General features: G+C 45.3%; 1 protein-coding gene and 1 pseudogene across 5 annotated transcripts in view; both read right to left on the bottom strand.

Annotated features, from left to right (window-relative positions):
* The window catches only part of TMCC3 (transmembrane and coiled-coil domain family 3), a 123,461-nt gene that overhangs the window by 22,992 nt on the left and 80,783 nt on the right, over positions 1-19,686 (bottom strand). The window contains exon 1 of one of the 5 annotated variants that reach the window (XM_066633310.1): positions 18,052-18,194. The exons of the other annotated variants lie outside the window; for them this stretch is intronic. Coding sequence (XP_066489407.1) covers positions 18,052-18,132 — 81 coding nt within the window. The 5' untranslated portion in view covers positions 18,133-18,194. Of the gene's footprint in view, positions 1-18,051; positions 18,195-19,686 lie in introns of those variants that run through there. 5 annotated transcript variants of the gene reach the window in all.
* On the bottom strand, positions 4,504-4,620 carry LOC136657945 (5S ribosomal RNA; annotated as a pseudogene).

Raw genomic sequence — 19,686 nt, 5'->3', positions numbered from 1 at the left:
GGTGACCAGGGGTGTCCAGGGGTTATATGATTGAATGAAGACCTCGCAATAGCTCAAGGCTTATAAAAGGCCTTGCACAAAGCAAGGCTGGCCTTTCCTTTGCTGCCACTACTGCATCACAGACGTGAAGCAATAAGCAGTGGAGGGAGCCCTCATCCCACAGCTCACTCAAGAGGCCAAATAGTTGCCCTCACACTGAGAGCAGTTGCATCAGGCCAGTGTGGGCTCCAACATATCTCCAGAGGGCCAGAGGCTCATTGGAGACTGGGGGCTCCCTGAGGGCCACACTGAGAGGCCTTGAGGGCCGCAAGTGGCCCCAGGGCCGGGGTTTGGGCACACCTGTTTTAAGCTATATAGCTCAGTCTAGCCCGGTAGAGGCTGGAGACAGACGTCTTTGGCCTCTGCTGAACTCAGACTCCCCTCTGGAGACGAGGAGAGCTCCACTTCTCTCACCTTCAGAGGGGGAGGGCAGCCTCAGGACCGTGGGACAGGTGTTCACCTATATCTTCAGTTTCAGGTATGGGGGGGCAGAATGGAATCCACAGATAAGGGGATACACCTGCAATTGTATTAATGATCACATGCTGCTGTTCCAGTACTCTTCATTTCAGCTGAGAAAAATACAGTCTGAAGCATATGCTACGTGATGATCACTGGTCCTGACAACATGTTTGTAAAGAGCCAGCAGGTTTGCAAATTTCAAGAGTTACTCTTAAAACCTATTTCTGACCAGCTCACAGGTGTACACATTTGATCCCTGTTGCGTATATGCAGTGTTGGGCAGAAATGGCTTGAAGCTCTTTCTGAGATTGCTAAAATCATCTCAGTATTAACCAGTCCCCTGCAGAGTGTGAATAATTTACAACAACAACAACAACAAATTATAAAATGTAGGCATACTTTGGGAATCTGAACCTTGATAATCAACCAAGAAATGAGATCAGACTGACTCACTGTCTCTCCCATTACCTGGATACCAATTTTTCCCCAGTAGACATGCAGTACAGTCCTAAGTATGTGTATTTGGAAATGTATACACCAAAACAGAAGCAGAATTTCAGTCCTTCCCAACATACTTCCGTCTTCCCAGGAAAAAAAGCCCAGTCATAGAAAACATACAAGAAATTACAAGGCTGTTTTCATTTCTAGATCACTGTATCTTACAGTTTTAACATATGAAAGTAACTGGGCTATATAAATGTTCCAGGGAAAACTAGTTTCAGAGACGAAAGCAAGGAACAGAAGATCAATTTGTATATCCATAGGGTAAGAATATCATTTTTCAAAGCAGAGAAATGAGAGTGAAAGTAACATCAGCTATCTGAATACTGCTTAGAAGGGCAATCCGGCATTTGGAACCATTAAATTCTGTGACATTAAAGCGCTCTCCTCCCCCTCCACACTCTGCTAATGTTTTCCTGTTCAAAAGTCATACTCCCAAGCTTCCTCCAAGCAAATGTTTTTTATACTCTGTCTGGGGCTTTGTCTTATATACTAATGTCTGAGTTTCTTATTTTCTTTTTAAATTTGCCATTGAAAATACATTGTGCCTGCCTCCTAACACAACTAGCAAAAACAAAGTTTTAAGGGTGCATTAGGGCCACTGCAGGTCGAGGGGGGAAAAAACAGTTCAAAAGCTCTTAGGGCAGTCAGATGGCTTCAAGCAAAAACAATCTAAAAGGCTGGGGGGCAGAAACACAGGGAAGAAAAAAGACAGCTTGTTCTCTGACAAGAACTCAAAAACCTTTGGCTTACATTTTTTTTTTTTAGGTATTTATACCTGCAAACCATTTAGAAAAGCATATTTGTTACCTATGATTTGTCTAGGTAGTATGGTAAACAATAAACTGATAACAGGGAAAAATTAAAAAAAACTATCACAGTTATTTCTAAACCAGCTGTTTTTGACTTAAAAGGTGCAAAAGACTGTATGCAACAGATATGAACCCTCTTTTAAAAAACTAAATCAAATATTATTTAAACAGTTTATCTTGCATCACCTTCCCATAAGGTAGTCTAATTTAGCCAATCACTAAAACAAATACTCTCATGCATCAGAGATCAAAACCTTCTGTCTGGCAAGAAATAGCATGAGAATTACAGGTGTAACCTCCTAACAAGCGGCCTCAGCTCTCATTATTCCATCAGCTTCTAGGAATGAACTTGCAAGCCTGTATACACTTACCTGGGAGTAAGTATTACCAATGGAACTCAATGGGACTTACTTTTGAACAGACATACATGACTGCAGTGTTAGAAATGGTCAAACTGCAGAAAATTTTACCTCTCTCTCTCTCTCTCTCTCTCTCACACACACACACACACACACACACACACACACACACACACACACACACACACAATGAATTTCATGCACTCAGAAGCAAGTCCAATTTTGTTCAATGGAGCTTACTCCCATGAAAGTATGCATAGGATTGCACTGTAAGAAACACATTTCACCAAAATTAGGGTTCTTTTAAACAGTATCTCCTTCTAGGTAAGTTATTGTTCTCTGGTAGCTCCCAGACAGCGCAAGTGAAGCTCCTGCACAATTCAGAGTAGACATATGCCACTAGCATACATATGCACTAGGGGGTCATAACAGCGACTTGCCCTCCTTCCTTTCCATATCTCCTGTACCAGTGATATGCTGGTTCAGGGGGTTCACAGGAAATGAAAGAGGAGACTGATGTTAATTCAACGCATTGTGCTTCAAAACTTGGTCCTCCAAATTCACTGACCTGGCTGGGGGAAGGAAAGGAAGGGAATCACCTGGAATTTGGCTTAGCTCTGGAGACTGGCTACTGAGAAATACAAAAAATGGTGCAAACATGGAGCAGTGGGGCAGTGTTTTGAGTGGCACCCAACCAGTGGCAAACGTCCACATAAGATTTTTGGGCTTAGAAATCTTTCATCTTGGCCACTGGTATTATATGTGAACACCTTTCTAATGAAATATTGGGGACCACTTCTAAGAAGCACAAGTGACAGAATGTAAATGAAATCCAAAAGCATTTTTTCCACTTTCAGTATCTTAATGAATTCCTAATGATCTGAGTAATCTCCCCTTTCCTTCATCACTGATTCACACTCTACAGAAATCCCGAGTCAGCACCAAAGAAGAACCACTTTTAGGAAGGGAAAAAGCATGGTGGTGTCAGGATTTATTTCTATTCCCACTTTCAAAGTGGACTACCTTTGTGGACTACCTATAACAAATCCCATTGCTATAACTACCCTCACACATCCCTTTTGCCTCTGGGTTGACAACTGATCCCATATAGTTAGGATTCTATTTGGACAATTAAGTCCAGCAGCCTCATTTCAACCATGTTCACTTATGAGGATGAGTGCTTAGGACTGATAGTCAAGTCTGTAGCAAAACTGGGACTCAAAAACCTGTCTCCCAGAGACATGTTGACATGGAATTATCTGTGTGATGATCTTTTAGGCATCTTCAAATTTCAAAGTAGCTTGGCCTGATGTTCCTCTTATTTTTATTTGAATTATTTACAATTGTGATTGTCTGGGAAAATAATGACAGTTGGAAGTAATAAGCATTAGACACAATCGTCTGTTCCAGTGGTTTCCAAACTGTGAGCTGTGGCTCCCTGGGGAGCTACAGAAACCAGCCAAGGGAGCTGCGAAATTCTCATGGAAAACTCTCACCCTATACAATGTATAGGATTGTAGCCCTAAGGGGGAGCCATGGTCAATAGCCAGGAGAACAAAGGAACCACCAGTCAAAAAGTTTGGGAACCATTGGTTTATTTCAAAACCATGACTCACAATGGTGCATCCTAGGCATTTATTAAAACATAAGTTCATTTTCAAACTGTAGAATTATTTCCCCCTTAAAATGCTCTCTGTATTACCAGTAGGATGATGCAGAGTATCCAAATAAGTTTCTGTGTGCTTTTAAAATGGGGGGCGGTGGAGAATGAAAGACTATTTGAACAAGGAAATACAAAACCAACTTCTGAGCTATCATGTTACATATTTTTCAAAAGGAAGAAGCTAAACAAAGGTCACCAAGATGACTTAACATTTGTAGAAAGAGGTTGATATAGATTGAACATTTAAAAACAGGCAGAAATATACTTTGGTTTCTTTCTTTAGAAAACAGGCTGATGTTAGATATGGAACCAACTTTTAAGTTATGAAGACGCAAACACTTTGATAATGTTAAGGGTTGTCCCAAGAGACCTGAAGGATGATATACTCTTAAAATGTTCATATTCTAGTCCCATAACTATCAAGCACTGTAATGTGTGTCCACTAGTGTACCTGGGGGGCAGGGGCCCACAGCCATTCAGAGTGGTTGCACACCGCTCGAGCGGTTAGCTGCTTCTTTTGCTTTAAAAAAAAAGTGAATAAAGTGGGTGGGCGCTCAGAGCAGGCAGCATTTGTAGGCCCCTGCCAGCACAAGAGCCAGGTACGCCACTGCAGGTGTCATACTAAACAAATGGTTGGCAACCTTCAGTCTCAAAAGACTATGGTATAAGCCTACAGCACCCAGTATTCCCAGGCGGTCTCCCATCCAAGTACTAACCAGGCCTGACCCTGCTTAGCTTCCGAGATCAGACGAGATCAGGCATGTGCAGGGTAACAGTTGCTGCCCATGCCAAACAAGTGAAAATGTATTGCAGATTCTCAAATGTAAGTGAGGGCAATATGCCTAGTCACGAAATAAAGCGCTACACTACAGCAGCTTTTCAAAAATTCATCTCCAACATAAAATGATAGTTCCAGTTATGTGCCACAGAATTGTAATTGATATGATTCATTTTGTTCATGAGGCTCGAAAGCTGCCTCAACTACCTTACACAGATTTAATCACAGAAAATATATCTGTCTAGCCAGTTATGACTCATCAATCATGGAGAAATATTTGTCACTGTATAAAAAGATACAGAAACATGTGCCTTCAAATACTGGAAGCTGTCATTTTGACTCTCAAGTGTCAGATAATGCACTCTGCTAACTGTATTTTGAAAGAGCTACAACTCCCCTACTTTGTTCACTCACATGGGACAAGAGATATTTATCCAATGAATAATAGTAGGGGCACATACACATCTCTCCTGAGCACTGCATCTTCGATCTCATGTAATCCAAGTTGGCAGCACTTGGGAGGGCTGAGAAGAGGAGGCCGCACGGAACATCCCGCAGTACCTCTCAGGCAAATGATTTGAAAACCACTGCCTTACCCCAAGGGAGTATGGGGTATGCATGCTGAAACTCCCCATGTGATACAGCAGAAGCCATGTTGACACCACTGCGTCGCTCTGGAGGGAGTTAAACAGGATTGGGCTGCACATGTGTAAAAAAAAAAAAAAAACTTTAAATTTCTTCCTGACAGTGTTGACTTCTATTAACATATATGTCTACTGAAAAAGTTATTATACTTCATTTGAAAGCAACAGCTCCTTTCAACCCACGCTCTTGGAGTGGGTTGCAATAGTTTAAAACAAATATATAAAAATCTGAAGGTGGGATGGAAATATCCCCCCCCCATATAAAAGGTATATTAAGAGTGCTATCCTCTGCACATCTATTGCCTATGTCATTGCCTATGTTATCCAAGGAAAACATGTCAACAAGCCGAAAGTTCTCTTGGGGGGGGGGAGGTATGATCCAGTCTTATCTTATTCTCTTGCTCCATCTGCCCAGTCTCACCCCTATGTATCCATTTTCCTCTAACTATTCAATCTATTCACTCGAAGTCAATGAAATTTTTTTCCAACCTAAAGATAGTGATGGGGGACTATCACCTGGATCCAGCCCAGGTGGCGGGGAGCTTCCCAGGAGCAGGGGTCTCCTCTGGGGTAGAGGCCTCCTTGGGAGTAAGACCTGAGTACTCACAGGACCGGGGTCCTGTACAGAGCACCTACCTGGGAGGAGAAATAAGGACCAGCTGGGAACACAAGGCAGGCACATGGTTAGGAGGGGTGGGGCCGGCCCAAGAGGGAAGAGGGAGGTTGTTCCTCTCCAGAGGGGAGTAAGGCCCGAGGAAAAGCATCATCCCTGTCTAAGGGAAAGGAGAGGCCTCCAGAGGGAGGGGAAGGGTGGCTGCCCTGGAGAAAGGAGGCTGGGGGGGAGACTTCCCTGACCCAGGACCCTCCTGGACACAGAGGGCGACCTCTGCGATAGAGGAGACGGGGGGATTGAAGCCAGCTACACCCCGTGGGGGCCAGCTAGCTGGGGAACCAGCACAGAGACATCAGGGGCCTTCCCAAGGCCAGGCAGCCTGACCCCGACCAGCAGGGTTACAGCCTCCGAGAGCCCTGACCTCGGGCCAAGGAATTCGGAGCTGAAGGCTGGTGCTGAGACCGCCCAGAAACGGGGAGGGTCAGGTCCAGAGACCATCCGATGTCGGCGACACAAGTCAGCATGATGTATGTAGTTCTGTGAAGTAACAGTCCTCATGAATGTGAAACGGCTGATGCTATTAAACCGCCTGTGTCAAACAACTGTACCCGCCTCCCATCTGTTAATCCGTCGCCAACCATCGTTCAAGGACCGGGTAAGCCCCTCGCGCTTGCCTACAACCCCAGGGAAGGGGCCCCCTCCCACTATGGACATTACAGGGACCCTACAATTAGGACCAAAAAAATGGTAGGGGCAAAACATTAACCCATTTTTAATGAGTTAATATTTTAATGGTTCAAACCATTCCTGCCCAATGTTGCATATGCACAACAGGGACCAAATGCGCACACATGTCACAGTTTTGTCATATTTCTTGCCTACCTTTGCTAGTTCAAGAAACCCCATTGCAACACTGTGTAATATAACTCACCTCTATTGTGTCCCCACAAGTGGTTAATTAACAGAAATACAGCACAACCATTTCTTGCATGCAAAGAATCCCTTGACATTCCAGTCACTAAGTGATGAAAGCAAAAAAGGTCAATTGCATTATTCCGTCATAAGAACACCAATGCTCTCTGCTTACAGATCACAGGTCACTGTAAAGGTAAAATTCTTACTTTAGATTAGTGGTTCTGAAGTTTTTAGCACCAGGACCCACTGTTTAGAATGAGAATCTGTCAGGATCCACCGGAAGTGAAGTCATGACCAGAAGTCATTTATATTTATTTGGTTGGTTGGCAACCTTCAGTCTTGAAAAACTATGGTATAAGCCTACAGCACCCAGTATTCCCAGGCAGTCTCCCATCCAAGTACTAACCAGGCCTGACCCTGCTTAGCTTCCAAGATCAGATGAGATCAGGCATGTGCAGTTATCACATTTTTATACTGCCCTTCCTCCAAAGAGCTCAGGGAAGTGTACACAGCTGCTCCCCTCCTTTTTTCCTAACAACAACCCTGTGAGGTAAGTGAGGCTGAGAGAAAATGACTGGCCCAAGGTCACCCAGGAAGCTTTATGGCTGAGGGGGGATTTGAACCTGGATCTTCCAGGTCTGAGTCCACCTTCCAAACCACTACACCACCCTGGCTCTCCCACTATACCACCCTGGCTCTACAACACCCTGAAGGTAGGTAAGCACGCATGAAATTTTTGACAATCCTAGGCTGCAACCCTGCACACACTTACCCAGGAGGAAGTCCCATTTACTATCATTAACAGCATATACAGAGTAGCCTGTTAAAAGTACAGATCTGTAACATTTCCCAAATTCAGACACATACCATGGTAGCATCAAGTCTGATATATTAAAAATAAAATACTGAAATGAATGGGGGCCCACCTGAAATTGGCTCGCAACCCACCTAAGGGGTCCTGACCCACAGTTTGAGAAACACTGCTTTAGATTACCCAGCATGCAGCATTTTTTTAAAAACCCAAATCCTTCCTTTTTCTACAGAACATCAAGTTTTCTGACTGTAAATTACAATTAAGAAAAAAAAATACTTAGAAGTGGGGGAAGTCCCCTAAACCATGCAAAGCTTCTGAGTAGACAGACATGCAGCCAGTTGTATATTAATAGTTCCCACTGGCAAATGCCAGAGCATGAAAGGGCATGTGCTCCACTAAAACAGAAGCTATATTCAAATGAAGTGAAACCCCTATAAGAATCACATACAAGTATTTTCTTCTCAGCCTCAGTCCTTGGCCAAATCAGAACAGACAAGGGCTTCAAAATTGGATATGCTGAGAATTTGTAACATACCAAAGCACTGATTTCACTTTTTCCTTTGGTAAAGCTTTCCTAATAGGCAAAGAAAATGTAACCCAGTACAAAGATCTCAGAATCAAAACAGAAGGTTCCTTAAAAGTCAGCTTACTGTACTGAGACTACTGAAAAAGGTGAACAAAGTTGGCTGGTGCAGACATAATGGGAGGAATATCTACACCATATTTAAGAGAATAGGGGTGGGTCATAGGATCACATGCCCCCTTCCTCTGGGTATCTGTGCTCCCTAATATCCAGGCTAGGTGGTTATTGCATTATATGTAGGACTGCCTTTAAAAAGAATAAAGAAATGTTAGCTGATGCAGAACCAGATTGTTAACTGGGACTGATGAAACTTATTATTCAGGAACTCGGAAACCTTCACTGGCTCTCAGGTTGTTTCTGGGCTCAATTTAAAGTGCTTGTTTTAATCTTTAAAGCCTGATACTTGCAACCAACCATACTGTATTCCCCTGAACAACATCTGCCAAGTTGCATCTTATCTGGCCTTCTACATGCTACAAAGGGCCGCAATCCACCTCAAAACTAAGGTCATAGTTTATACCCACCTCAATAGGAATATGGAAAAGCAAAACAAGAAGGCCCCAAGACACCTGTCAGGTAAGTTACCAGAAGAAGGCAGGCTGGCCAACAAGAGAAGCACACAGTGCTCACATGCCCCTTCCTGCTCTCTCTTTTTTACTAGATCAGCAGGTAAACGGAGGGGGACAAGTGGTTTTTATCCACTACCCCCATCCGAGGCTACAGAGGTCAGGTGGGGAGGGCTGTCAGGAGAGCCGAGAACCCCAGGGATTCTAACTTAAATTCAAGGCCACAGTATCATCTGAGAGTGATTAGATGTGACAACTCACTGCATTACATGGACATGCATTACACTGCATGAACATGGACTAAGCAGGAGCTAAGTCAAAAGGTAGCTAGTTTATTAACAATCCAAGAAAGGAATTCAACCACAAAAGAAAAGGGAGGGGTAGGAAAAGTACTGGCAGGCTGATGGAAAATGCCTGAACTTAGCTGGATGACAACAAAGAAAAAGCTTGACCAAATTAAATAACAGTAACAAGTAACACCCAGCAGTTGGAGCTGAGTTGCTGCTCAAGAACAAAGCACATTAACCCACAAACGAATAGTAAATGTGAGGTTTACAGCCTGATGGAGCAAAAGCAAACAAAAGCATTAATTTCCTTATGTATCTAACTAGGATTAGAGTCCCTCCCATTTGGTATTTATGTTGTGCCAAGAATACCAACCTCTGAACTTACTGGAGACTAAGGGCCCAATCCTATGTCCTCCTAAAGCTGGTGCTAAGCCTCTGGAGGGTGGGGGAAGACGTCCCCCATAGCCGTGGATTCACGTATCCGCAGGAGGTTCTGGAACAGAACCCTCACAGATACAGGGGAATGCCTGTATGCACTTCACAACTGAAAGAGCTGTAGAAGACCTGCTCACTTTCTATACAGATATCTATGTGTGAGCTACAAAACTTTGCCACCAGGGTCAAAGGAAGGATAGCATGTCCAGACTTTAGAGTACACTTTCATTAATCTTGATAGCCAGAAAGTTCAGTGCTAAGTTTAAATTGCACAAGCAGAAGTGAATCTAAATGTGTTGTGCAATGATAAGTTTACCTTATCTTGTGATTTCCAATTTATCTTTCCTACTCTTAATGAAGCGCACAAAGCAAACCGTATATATTCATCTTAATAGTTATGACGACTGCTTGTTAGGGTTTCAGGGAAGAGCATTCGGAAAGCACATTTTCAACAAATCAAAGCTTTGATCCTACATTACAGTCATGGAGCCAGCTTAACATGACATTAATTATCAAAGACAAAAGCACAAAGTAAATTAAATCTAATATGGAAGCCTGTATTAGAAGGACAAGCACATTAGAAGGAAAATTGCAATACAGAGCAGAGAAAACAACTATTTCCAAAACCACTGAAGGAATAAAAACAAACACTGAGTTTAAGTTCTAGCAAAATTAATTAGTCGGTGCATTCATTATTTTGGGTACGTTTGAACAATGCAGCAAACTGCTCCCAGAAATATTCTGGAAGTTTCTTTCTGTGAGATTGACTAGAACACTCAAGGGTGGTTTAACATGCTTCCTGTAGCCAATATACTTGCATATCTGGGGTGACCTATCAGCTGTTGTACACAGAAAGTTATATGACTTAGGGCCCAACCCTAATGACCACTTGGGCTGGCGCAAGTCCCTTGCACCAGCCCAAGAGTGTCGCAAAAGTGCTGTAAAGCACTTTTATGCCACTCAGAAGGGACACGTCTGTGCTCTGGTCTCCCTGCACTGCGGCGGGCCCTAAAGGATGGGTGAGTTGCGCTGACTGAGCTTGGCCGGCACAGGGGTCTGACGGGGTGTAGGGAGGGTGGGGAGAAGGCGGGAGGGAGGCGTTCCGGGGTGGGGAAAGGGTGAGTGGCGGGCATTCCCAGAGGCAGGTGGGGAGCAGGAGGCAGGGCCAGAACCCGGCGGTTATGCCAGATCCTGACCCCCTGCTCCATTCAGCTCAGATATGCGCCACCTCCTGAGGTGGCTCAGATCCGAGTAGACCCATTGGGGCCACTGCAGTGTGACATGGGGTAAGGGGAAGCGATTCCCTTTGCCTCAGGTTGTGCTGCTTTTGGCCCCAAACTTGCGCTGGATATAGCGGAGGCACACCAGCCTGCCTGTTTCCAGTTCAAGTTAGGATTGAGCTATTACTTAAATATTGAGATGGACTGTGTGACTGTGTGTGACACAGTAGTTCTTAAATATGAATTTATTCACCACTTGACTGGACTGTTAATTTAAGGAGCAGTAGAATCAGATGACACAATTTCTGTTGAGCTATGAAACTTATAAAAAAGTTTACTTTAAAAAAAACCTCAAAACGAAAAGTATAGAAATTTAAAAAAAACCCTAGACCTGTCCAGAAGCTTCTTCGATGGAATAAGCTCAAAAAATGGCATTAGTTTCTTATTACGCCCAAACACCAGGATGACTCCTGAACTAAACTTTAGTACTGAGTAACAAATCACTACTAAAGAAGTAAACCCGACAGCCTCTAGAATGCAGAGACATCACGCCAGCTGGCATTGCTTCTGAACATTCTGCACAGAGACAGCCAGTGACTCCTTAGCTGACTGCATCCCACCAGGGAAATGCGAAGCTGACAGAAGGGCAATTACATGTCCTTCAAAGTTTTCCAGAACCACCAGCCCATGAACTCTCAACAAAATAGTTAAACTCATTTTTGCCCAGCCCACGGGTGTACACATTTGGTCCCTGTTGCGTATATGCGACGTTGGGCAGAAATGGCTTAAGGCAACGTATGCATGGGATTAAATAGATCACCTGCTATCTTTACTTCCAAATCAGCCCTTCAGTTGCAGAGTAAACATCTTGCTAAGTGAATCAAGAAGGGCAACATGAAGGGCCCAATCCTGCTTCACCACAGCATAGGTCTTGCATGTGCTGCCAGGGAGACAGCCATTGCAAAAGCACCTTAACATGGCGGCCAGAAAGGCACCGATGCGGAGACCCTGTTATTAAAAGTAATAATCATATTATTAACATGTTAGTGATGATGAATTACTAAAGCATCACCTTAAAACTTGAAGTTACAACTGTGTGCTCTGCTACATTTAATGTACAACACCCCGAGATATTTAGTGGAAATCTGGGAGTCTGCCTAGAATGTGGCTCCTGCAATATGGTGGCAAAGCTTTTGTACAAAATGGCCATCAACTCCTTTCCCTCCCACCTGCTCTAGATCTTTCCATTTCCATGAAAAGAAACTGCTGAACGTTCAAGAATATTCAATTAAAAATTCAAGATATGATCAAGTTAACCTATGACTGAACTGAGAAACTTGTTTCAACTCATGCAAACCTTTCATTTTCTGAGGACAGTATAGCTCAAAATGAAAGTTCAGAATCAGAAGCTATGAATCTTTAAGACACTAATTTCGAACAAATAAAACTGAAGTCTACAAGTATTTACAGTGATATATTATTGATTGGGGTGGATGGTGTTTTATATAAAATAGGACAGATAAATCAGGGATCAACACAACTAAGTTTGTCTACAATTATTATGACACTTGCTATGTAAGATATATACCATATACTAGTGAAGAGATCAATGCTGTTATAGATTAAAATGACTATTGTCATTAGCTAGGCCTGGACACTGGGAAACCTTTCTGGTTAGGTCAGAAAGCCCAGAAACCCAGGTGACAGAGGTGTTGGACTGGGTCCTTAACACTGAGCCTGAGTCCAGCAACCAAGGACCTCCAAGTCAGAGACCTGGATGCAGATCACACTGGGGAGACAACATTCTCACCCCCAAGAGGATCCCGAGTCTATTTGCCACCACACACAGCAGGCTTAGAGAAATATTATAGGAATGTGAGTGTGTCAGACTTCAGGTTAGAGGGCTGGCTCTGAATTCTGAATTCCCCACAAAGAACATGGGGAGGGGGGGGTGAGATGATAGGCTCACAACCAGGAGTACTGGCCTCATTTGCACAATTTGAGAAACTGTATGAAAAAGCCCTCCAAAATAAGGTATTAGCAAGGAGGAGGATGATTACTGGGCTGGGGCACCTTCCTTATGAGGAAAGGCTATGGCGTTTGGGCCTCTTCAGCCTAGAAAAGAGACGCTTGAGGGGGGACATGATTGAGACATACAAAATTATGCAGGGGATGGACAGAGTGGATAGGGAGACGCTCTTTACACTCTCACATAATACCAGAACCAGGGGACATCCACTAAAATTGAGTGTTGGGCGGGTTAGGACAGACAAAAGAAAATATTTCTTTACTCAGCGCGTGGTCGGTCTGTGGAACTCCTTGCCACAGGATGTGGTGCTGGCGTCTAGCCTAGACGCCTTTAAAAGGGGATTGGACGAGTTTCTGGAGGAAAAATCCATTATGGGGTACAAGCCATGATGTGTATGCGCAACCTCCTGATTTTAGGAATGGGTTAAGTCAGAATGCCAGATGTAGGGGAGAGCACCAGGATGAGGTCTCTTGTTATCTGGTGTGCTCCCTGGGGCATTTGGTGGGCCGCTGTGAGATACAGGAAGCTGGACTAGATGGGCCTATGGCCTGATCCAGTGGGGCTGTTCTTATGTTCTTATGTTCTTATGAGGCCCTGGCTCACATGTTCTTGAAAGCACGTGGAGGAGAAGTGCACCTGACTTTCTATCATGAAAGAATGACACTGGTAATGTAGGAACCCATGCTACAACCCAGGAATTCTGCAGTTGGGATAAATGAAACCTATACTCACTGCTTTGCTATGGCTCTTTATTACATGACAAGAACTTTTTTTAAGTGACTGTAAAAGGAACACCTGTAAAGTAGGTGACTTCTCTCCAGTAAAAACACTGGACTGCTGAAAATGATCATCTGAGCCATTCTGAGTCCTATATGCTTTCATAAGTCAATGGAACTCATGAACTATCAGAGAGACCAAGAACCATCCATGAAAAACACACACAATTTTTTTTTCCAGTAAAGTGTCAGTACAAAATTTCAACTCATTAAGAGAAATAAAACTGACGTTATTCTATGCAAAGTCCATGTACAATCTCCAGCAATGTCTGTATGAGAACAGCACTTTAATTAAACACATATAAATGCTATGCCTGCTATGCTGACAGTGAGCCAGCAATCAAAGACACTGCAAATGAGCTTATTTATTTTAAAACATTTAATTATGCAGAAACAATTTGGAGCACACCCTCTGTTTAGTAATGGTGTTCAGTGTGATGGGAGGGACAGAAAGAGACTAACATTCAGTACAGAGAGATGACTTCCCTTTCCTGCTCAGATAAATAATCTAACTGCTTCAAGCTGTGAAGTTCATTTATTTCAAAGCACCAAGAAGAGGGAAAGCAGAACCACTATTCTTGCCTAGAGCCAAGACTAGCAAAGGCAAATTATATTGTAAATAATAAAGATTCACTATCTTTGCTTCTACTGAACAGAGGTGCCTTAAGTTACTCATCGCTGTCTGGCTGAAATACAAGCACCCTAACCAAACCTGCGACCCATTTGAAGTAATTAACATTGCAATCCTATGCACACTTACATAGAAGGAAGATTTACTGAATACCGTCAATACAGACTTACATGGGAGTAAACATGCACAGGATTCCCTCTAAGTCTGTGAAGTAAATACTGGACTAGTAGTGTTTCAGGGTTATCATCAGAATCACATCTGGTTCACTTACATATAAATCATATATAACCTCCCAAAGAAGGACTGCTGTCTATCTAAGACTTCTTTAAATATTCAGATCTCTCTTATTTAGAAAAAAGTATGCAAAAAAGTGTCTTGTTTGTACACATACACATATAGTTATGAGAAAACACAACTAATCTAGCTGTCCACCAAGAAAACAGATAAGTTTCCACATACAGAGAAACTGATATGTGCCCTCCATGTTCATAATTGTACAATTATTCATGTAAATGATTTTTCCTACATGGAAGTGATTTCTAAAGATATTTAAATATGTTTTAAGTAAAGCAACCTTCCAAATCTAAGGGAATAAGGCAAGACTATCATGTATCACAATAAAAATTGTTCCAGTTTTCATCTTATTGCAAGATTCTGCCATTCCCCACCCATGTACTGTTATACTGCTCTTAGAAGTCAGTTATTTTATGAAATAGCTTAGGACTGCCTGCTCCTTTCTGGAGAACGGTTCCTTGCTCCATAGATCTGTGTTTTGAAACCACCTTACTTGGAAACATTCACCTTTTTAATGTTTAAAGGCACGTTAAGCCGTGTAAAGTGTACACACGTAAAGGCCTTTGTAACATGTAAAAGTGTGATGCGCCATGTTTATAGATAAAGTACTCCAATAATTAAATTCCTGGCTTGCTTTTCACTCTCTGCATGTTTACATTTACTTTCTGCCTTACAACTATTTCACTCAGGGCCCAATCCTATCCAACTGTCCAGCACTGATACAGCTACGCCAACAGGGCATGCACAGTATCCTTCGGTGGAAGAGGGAAGCAAGGAGGCCTCCCCAAGGTAAGGGAATGTTCCCTTACCTCCGGGGTGCATAGGTGCTGGAAAGTTGGGTAGCACTGGATGCAAACTACATCTGTACAACTGTGCCCTTGCACAGTTGCAATACTTGAAAATTACACTGACAGCCCAATCCTATGCATGTCTACTCAGAAGTAAGTTCCATTATAGTAAATGGATCTTACTCCCAGGTAAGTATGGCTAGAATTGCACCCTGACTGACTTAAAAATAGACCCTAAACACAAATTGCAACAGAAGTATTGCAAAATAACTTCCTTCTAAGATTTAACACTAAACATATACACACACCCCACCACCACTCACTGAGTATGGTTTCTTTGGCTATATTCTGTAGCAGCAGTAGGTATGTTTATGTACAAATGGTCTGCATCATCCCAGCAAAGACCTGTAAAAGTATCTCTCACCTAGCCCCAATTTGCACTTTTACCTCCTCTTCCTCACTCTGCCACTCAATGGTTTGAAACAGTGTGGAAGACTAGGGTAGGACAAGGAAGCCTCACTTCCACTTCGCCCAGTTTCCTTCTTCTGTCCTGCTCTTCCAAGCAATTTCAAACCAAAGCAGAGAAATAAGGAGGGTGGAAGGGAAGAGTTAATCCATCTTCACCCAGTCTGCACATGTACACATTTGATCCCTGTTGCATATACGCAACACTGAGCAGAAATGGCTTAAGCTAAGGGAGGGAGAGATAGGTACTTTAGTGGAGGCAGCAGCAATCCAGGTCCCTGATCACACAGAGAACTTCTACTGCCACATTTTTGCTTTCATCTCACTTATGGAATAGGAGAAGGAGACAACAGCAGATGGGTGCCACCAGTGTCTTCTCTCCTCCCTCTTGCCCATGGAGGAGGCAGGTGGATGACCATCATAATTTTTCCCCCTCCTCTCTGTTTCCAGACTAGAGCAGAGGAGGCCAAGCTGGTAGCAGTGATTGTGGAGGGGCTGCTAAAGGCATCATTCCCTTTCGGACCAGGCCTGGAATCACAGATACAAACAACAAACACACAAGTTGCAGAGTTCATGAGTTCTGAGTTCATGGCCTTTTTAACATCTTTTTTTACACCTTTTAGTATTTTTTACAGGCCTGAGTCCTCTATGATCTGCTGCTTTATGCTCTTTTTTATCTGACTTTTTATCTGACTACTGTTATTATGGTATCTGTTAATGTGTTTTAATATGTTTTTATCTGTTTGTTAAATTATGTTTTTATCTGTTTTTAACATGTTGTAAGCCGCCCTGGGTCCCTTTGGGGAGAAGGGTGGGGTATAAAGTTTATTATTATTATTTATTATTATTATTATTATTATTATTATTGCAGAGTGAAAGAACTCGCAAGCATAGTTCCAAAAGACAGTGTCCACCTGTTACAACACACGAAACTGCCCCACACAAATTGCTCTACAGATTTAACCCTTTACCCCATATCAATCTAATCAGGACTGGCGAAGTCATAAGGCGAAGAGGGCTGCCTCAGGCAGCAAGAGGACACAGGCAGGGTTCAGCACCCAGAAGCCATCTCATTCAGCACCTTACCACTTTCCCCAGAGTGCTCTGCCACTCTGTAGTTTGAAACAGGGTGTCACAGTGGGGCAGAACAAGGAAGGTGGGAGAAGCACCCACCTCCCAGCTTCCTTGTTACACCCCCTTCCGCCATGCTTTTTTCCAACGAAGAAGCAAAGCAAGGAAGCAGATAAGCTGAGGAAAGCAGGTAGCAACAGAAGTGATTCCAAGTTGGAAAAAGGACTGCCACCTCCACCTTCCCTCTTCCTCCTCACTGACAAACAGGTTAACAGCAGCGAAATCAGAGAGTGTGGCTTCAGGTGACAATTCCCCTTGACCCAAGCCGGGCCTGGAATCACGGATATGAATCACACACGCAGAAGTTGCTATGAGCCACAGAGCAAAAAAAACACACAGACAGTTTCAAAAAACACTGTCCACCTGTTGCAACATACCAAACTGCTACACACTGTCAATTTATAGTCTTTGGCAACACCCAGGGGGAGTTGTGGGGCCAAGGGGAGGTACTAGCCACCTATTTTCTGATGCCTGCTAAATTACATGCTGACAGAAGAGGGAAAGGCATGCGCAACCCCCACACTTCCAACTGAGTCAAGACACCGTGTGTCAGTGTTGTGGTTTTGAGTCTTGGCCCCAGTACACCGGAAGATGATCTGGTCTCCGGTCATGCCTTAAGAGCAAGGTGAGAAGCCCTGGAGGGAAGCTGCGGGCACCTCACCTGCAAGTCCCAAGCAACACCCTGACAGAGGCGTGGACGTTTGGCAGGGACCAGACCAGGGAGTTGTGGTGGGTGGGGCGGCAGCTTACGCAGTGCCTCCCCACCAGAGTCCTGGGCACTGTCAAGCTTGCACATGGGTTGTGAGGGCTTGAGCACTTCCCATAGCGGTGGCGCATTTCAAAGGGTTCCAGTGGGGATTCACTGCCTCCCCTGCCTCCCCACCCACCACACATCCCTGGACCAGACTCCAGATCCCCAGTAGGGGCTGTTGCAGCTGAAAAGCAAATTGAAACTTGACACCTTTTGACACATCCCAGGGAGGAGCTGCCCAGCTAGGGATGCTGATGCTGACAGGTACCAACCTCTGCAGGCATCACCAGAAGAGACCCCTCTGCGATCTCCAGCAGACTTTTCGAGACTGAAGGTTGCCAATACTAGAGGAGGCAAGGGCAGGGGGGTCCAGAACTAAAAACGCCCCCCCCCAATTGACACTGGCTTGCTCACAGAGTTGCAAGTGGGGCTGGAGTAAGGCAGTGCTGGGCACCGTCAAGCCTGGCCAGGCAGTCAGGGGGAGGGGGGCATTACCCTGGTCTTGAAGCGCCGGCGATGCCCCTCTGGGTCCGAGTAGGTCCTGTCCACGGCCAGGGCGGTGTCGCTCCCAGGCATGCTGCTGGCTGATTTCTCCTCCCCAGACCCCGATGAAGGCAGGCAGCTTCCACCGCCTCTGCCCGGGCAGCCTGACCTAGGCTGGCTGCGAGAGGGAGGGACGCAGGAAGGGAGCGACACGCCCACACCAGCCTCCCCGAGCGCTCAACCCGCCCTGAACCCTTCCCCGGGCAGGCTCCCGGAGCCCCTTCCTGCACAGCGCCGCCAAGGAAGCGCGGCGCGTCCAGGCAGGCAGCGAGCCAGGCAGCCTGGGCTGGGTTGGTGCGCCTGCCAAAGGCAGAACTCTCGGGGGGGCTGGCAGGCTGGGGAGCCCTGGAGGGAGGAAGCCCCGCTGCGCCCTCGCCCACCTGGGGGGAGAGTGACAGCCCAAGCCTAGGCATGTCTGCTCAGAAGTAAGTCCCGTTGAGTTCAGTGGGGCTTACTCCCAGGGAGGTGTGCATAGGCTGCAATCCTATGCATGTCTACTCAGAAGTAAGTCCCGTTGAGTTCAGTGGGGCTTACTCCCAGGGAAGTGTGCATAGGCTGCAATCCTATGCATGTCTACTCAGAAGTAAGTCCCGCTGAGTTCAGTGGGGCTTCCTCCCAGGGAAGTGTGCATAGGCTGCAATCCTATGCATGTCTACTCAGAAGTAAGTCCCGTTGAGTTCAGTGCGGCTTACTCCCAGGGAAGTGTGCATTGGCTGCAATCCTATGCATGTCTACTCAGAAGTAAGTCCCACTGAGTTCAATGAGGCTGACGCCCAGGAAAGTGTGCATAGGATTGCAGCCTTAGATCCCAAGCCCATGCATGTCTACTCAGAAGTAAGTTCCACTGAGTTCATTGGGGCTTACTCCCAGGAAAGCGTGCACAGGATTGCAGCCTGGGGGCACAATCCTATGCCTACTTCTAAGTCCCATTAGAGTCGATGGGGCTTATTCCTAGGAAAATGTGCATAGGCTGCAATCCTATGCATGTCTACTCAGAAGTAAGTCCCACTGAGTTCAATGAGGCTGACTCCCAGGAAAGTGTGCGTGGGGACCGCAGCCCGAGTCGCCTGCTTGGCAGCCGCCCCCCAGCCTGGCCGCAGCCGGGAGACATCCCCGGGGAGATGGGGGCGGCGGGGCGCCGAAACGAGTGCGGCGCGTTTGTTCTGCAAGTCAAAGGAAGCGCCGGCTCCAAAGAGGCCAGGAAATCGCCCTTGCCGAAGGCAGCGGCCGCTGGGCCGGGAAAGCAGGCCGGCAGGAGCGGGCGCCCTCCCTGGCCGCTGCGCAGAAGTCTGCGCCTCCGTCGAATGCTGGAGGGTGGGTTGGACCCCGGGGGCTCAGAGCAGCTTCAGACACCACCTGGTCAAGCGCAGGGCTTCTCAGTCCTTCGGAGAGCCCTCCTTCCGGGCCAGCCGCATCCTGCTTCTTGCTTGTCACAGTGAACCCCTCCTCCCATAGATCAGCAGCACAACTCCCCCCCCCCCCCAAACTCTCCTCCTATCTATTACTTTCCAACAGCCAAATACTCCTCGGAAACTCACAGGTGAGGCACATCAGTTTTTAGGTTGGGAGCCCCAATGAGAAAAGTAA

Source organism: Tiliqua scincoides, chromosome 7 (assembly GCF_035046505.1).
Source record: "Tiliqua scincoides isolate rTilSci1 chromosome 7, rTilSci1.hap2, whole genome shotgun sequence".
In the NCBI taxonomy this organism is placed as follows: domain Eukaryota; kingdom Metazoa; phylum Chordata; class Lepidosauria; order Squamata; family Scincidae; genus Tiliqua; species Tiliqua scincoides.
Note: the sequence above shows the minus strand (reverse complement) of the source record. Positions and strands in the feature narration are given on the sequence as shown.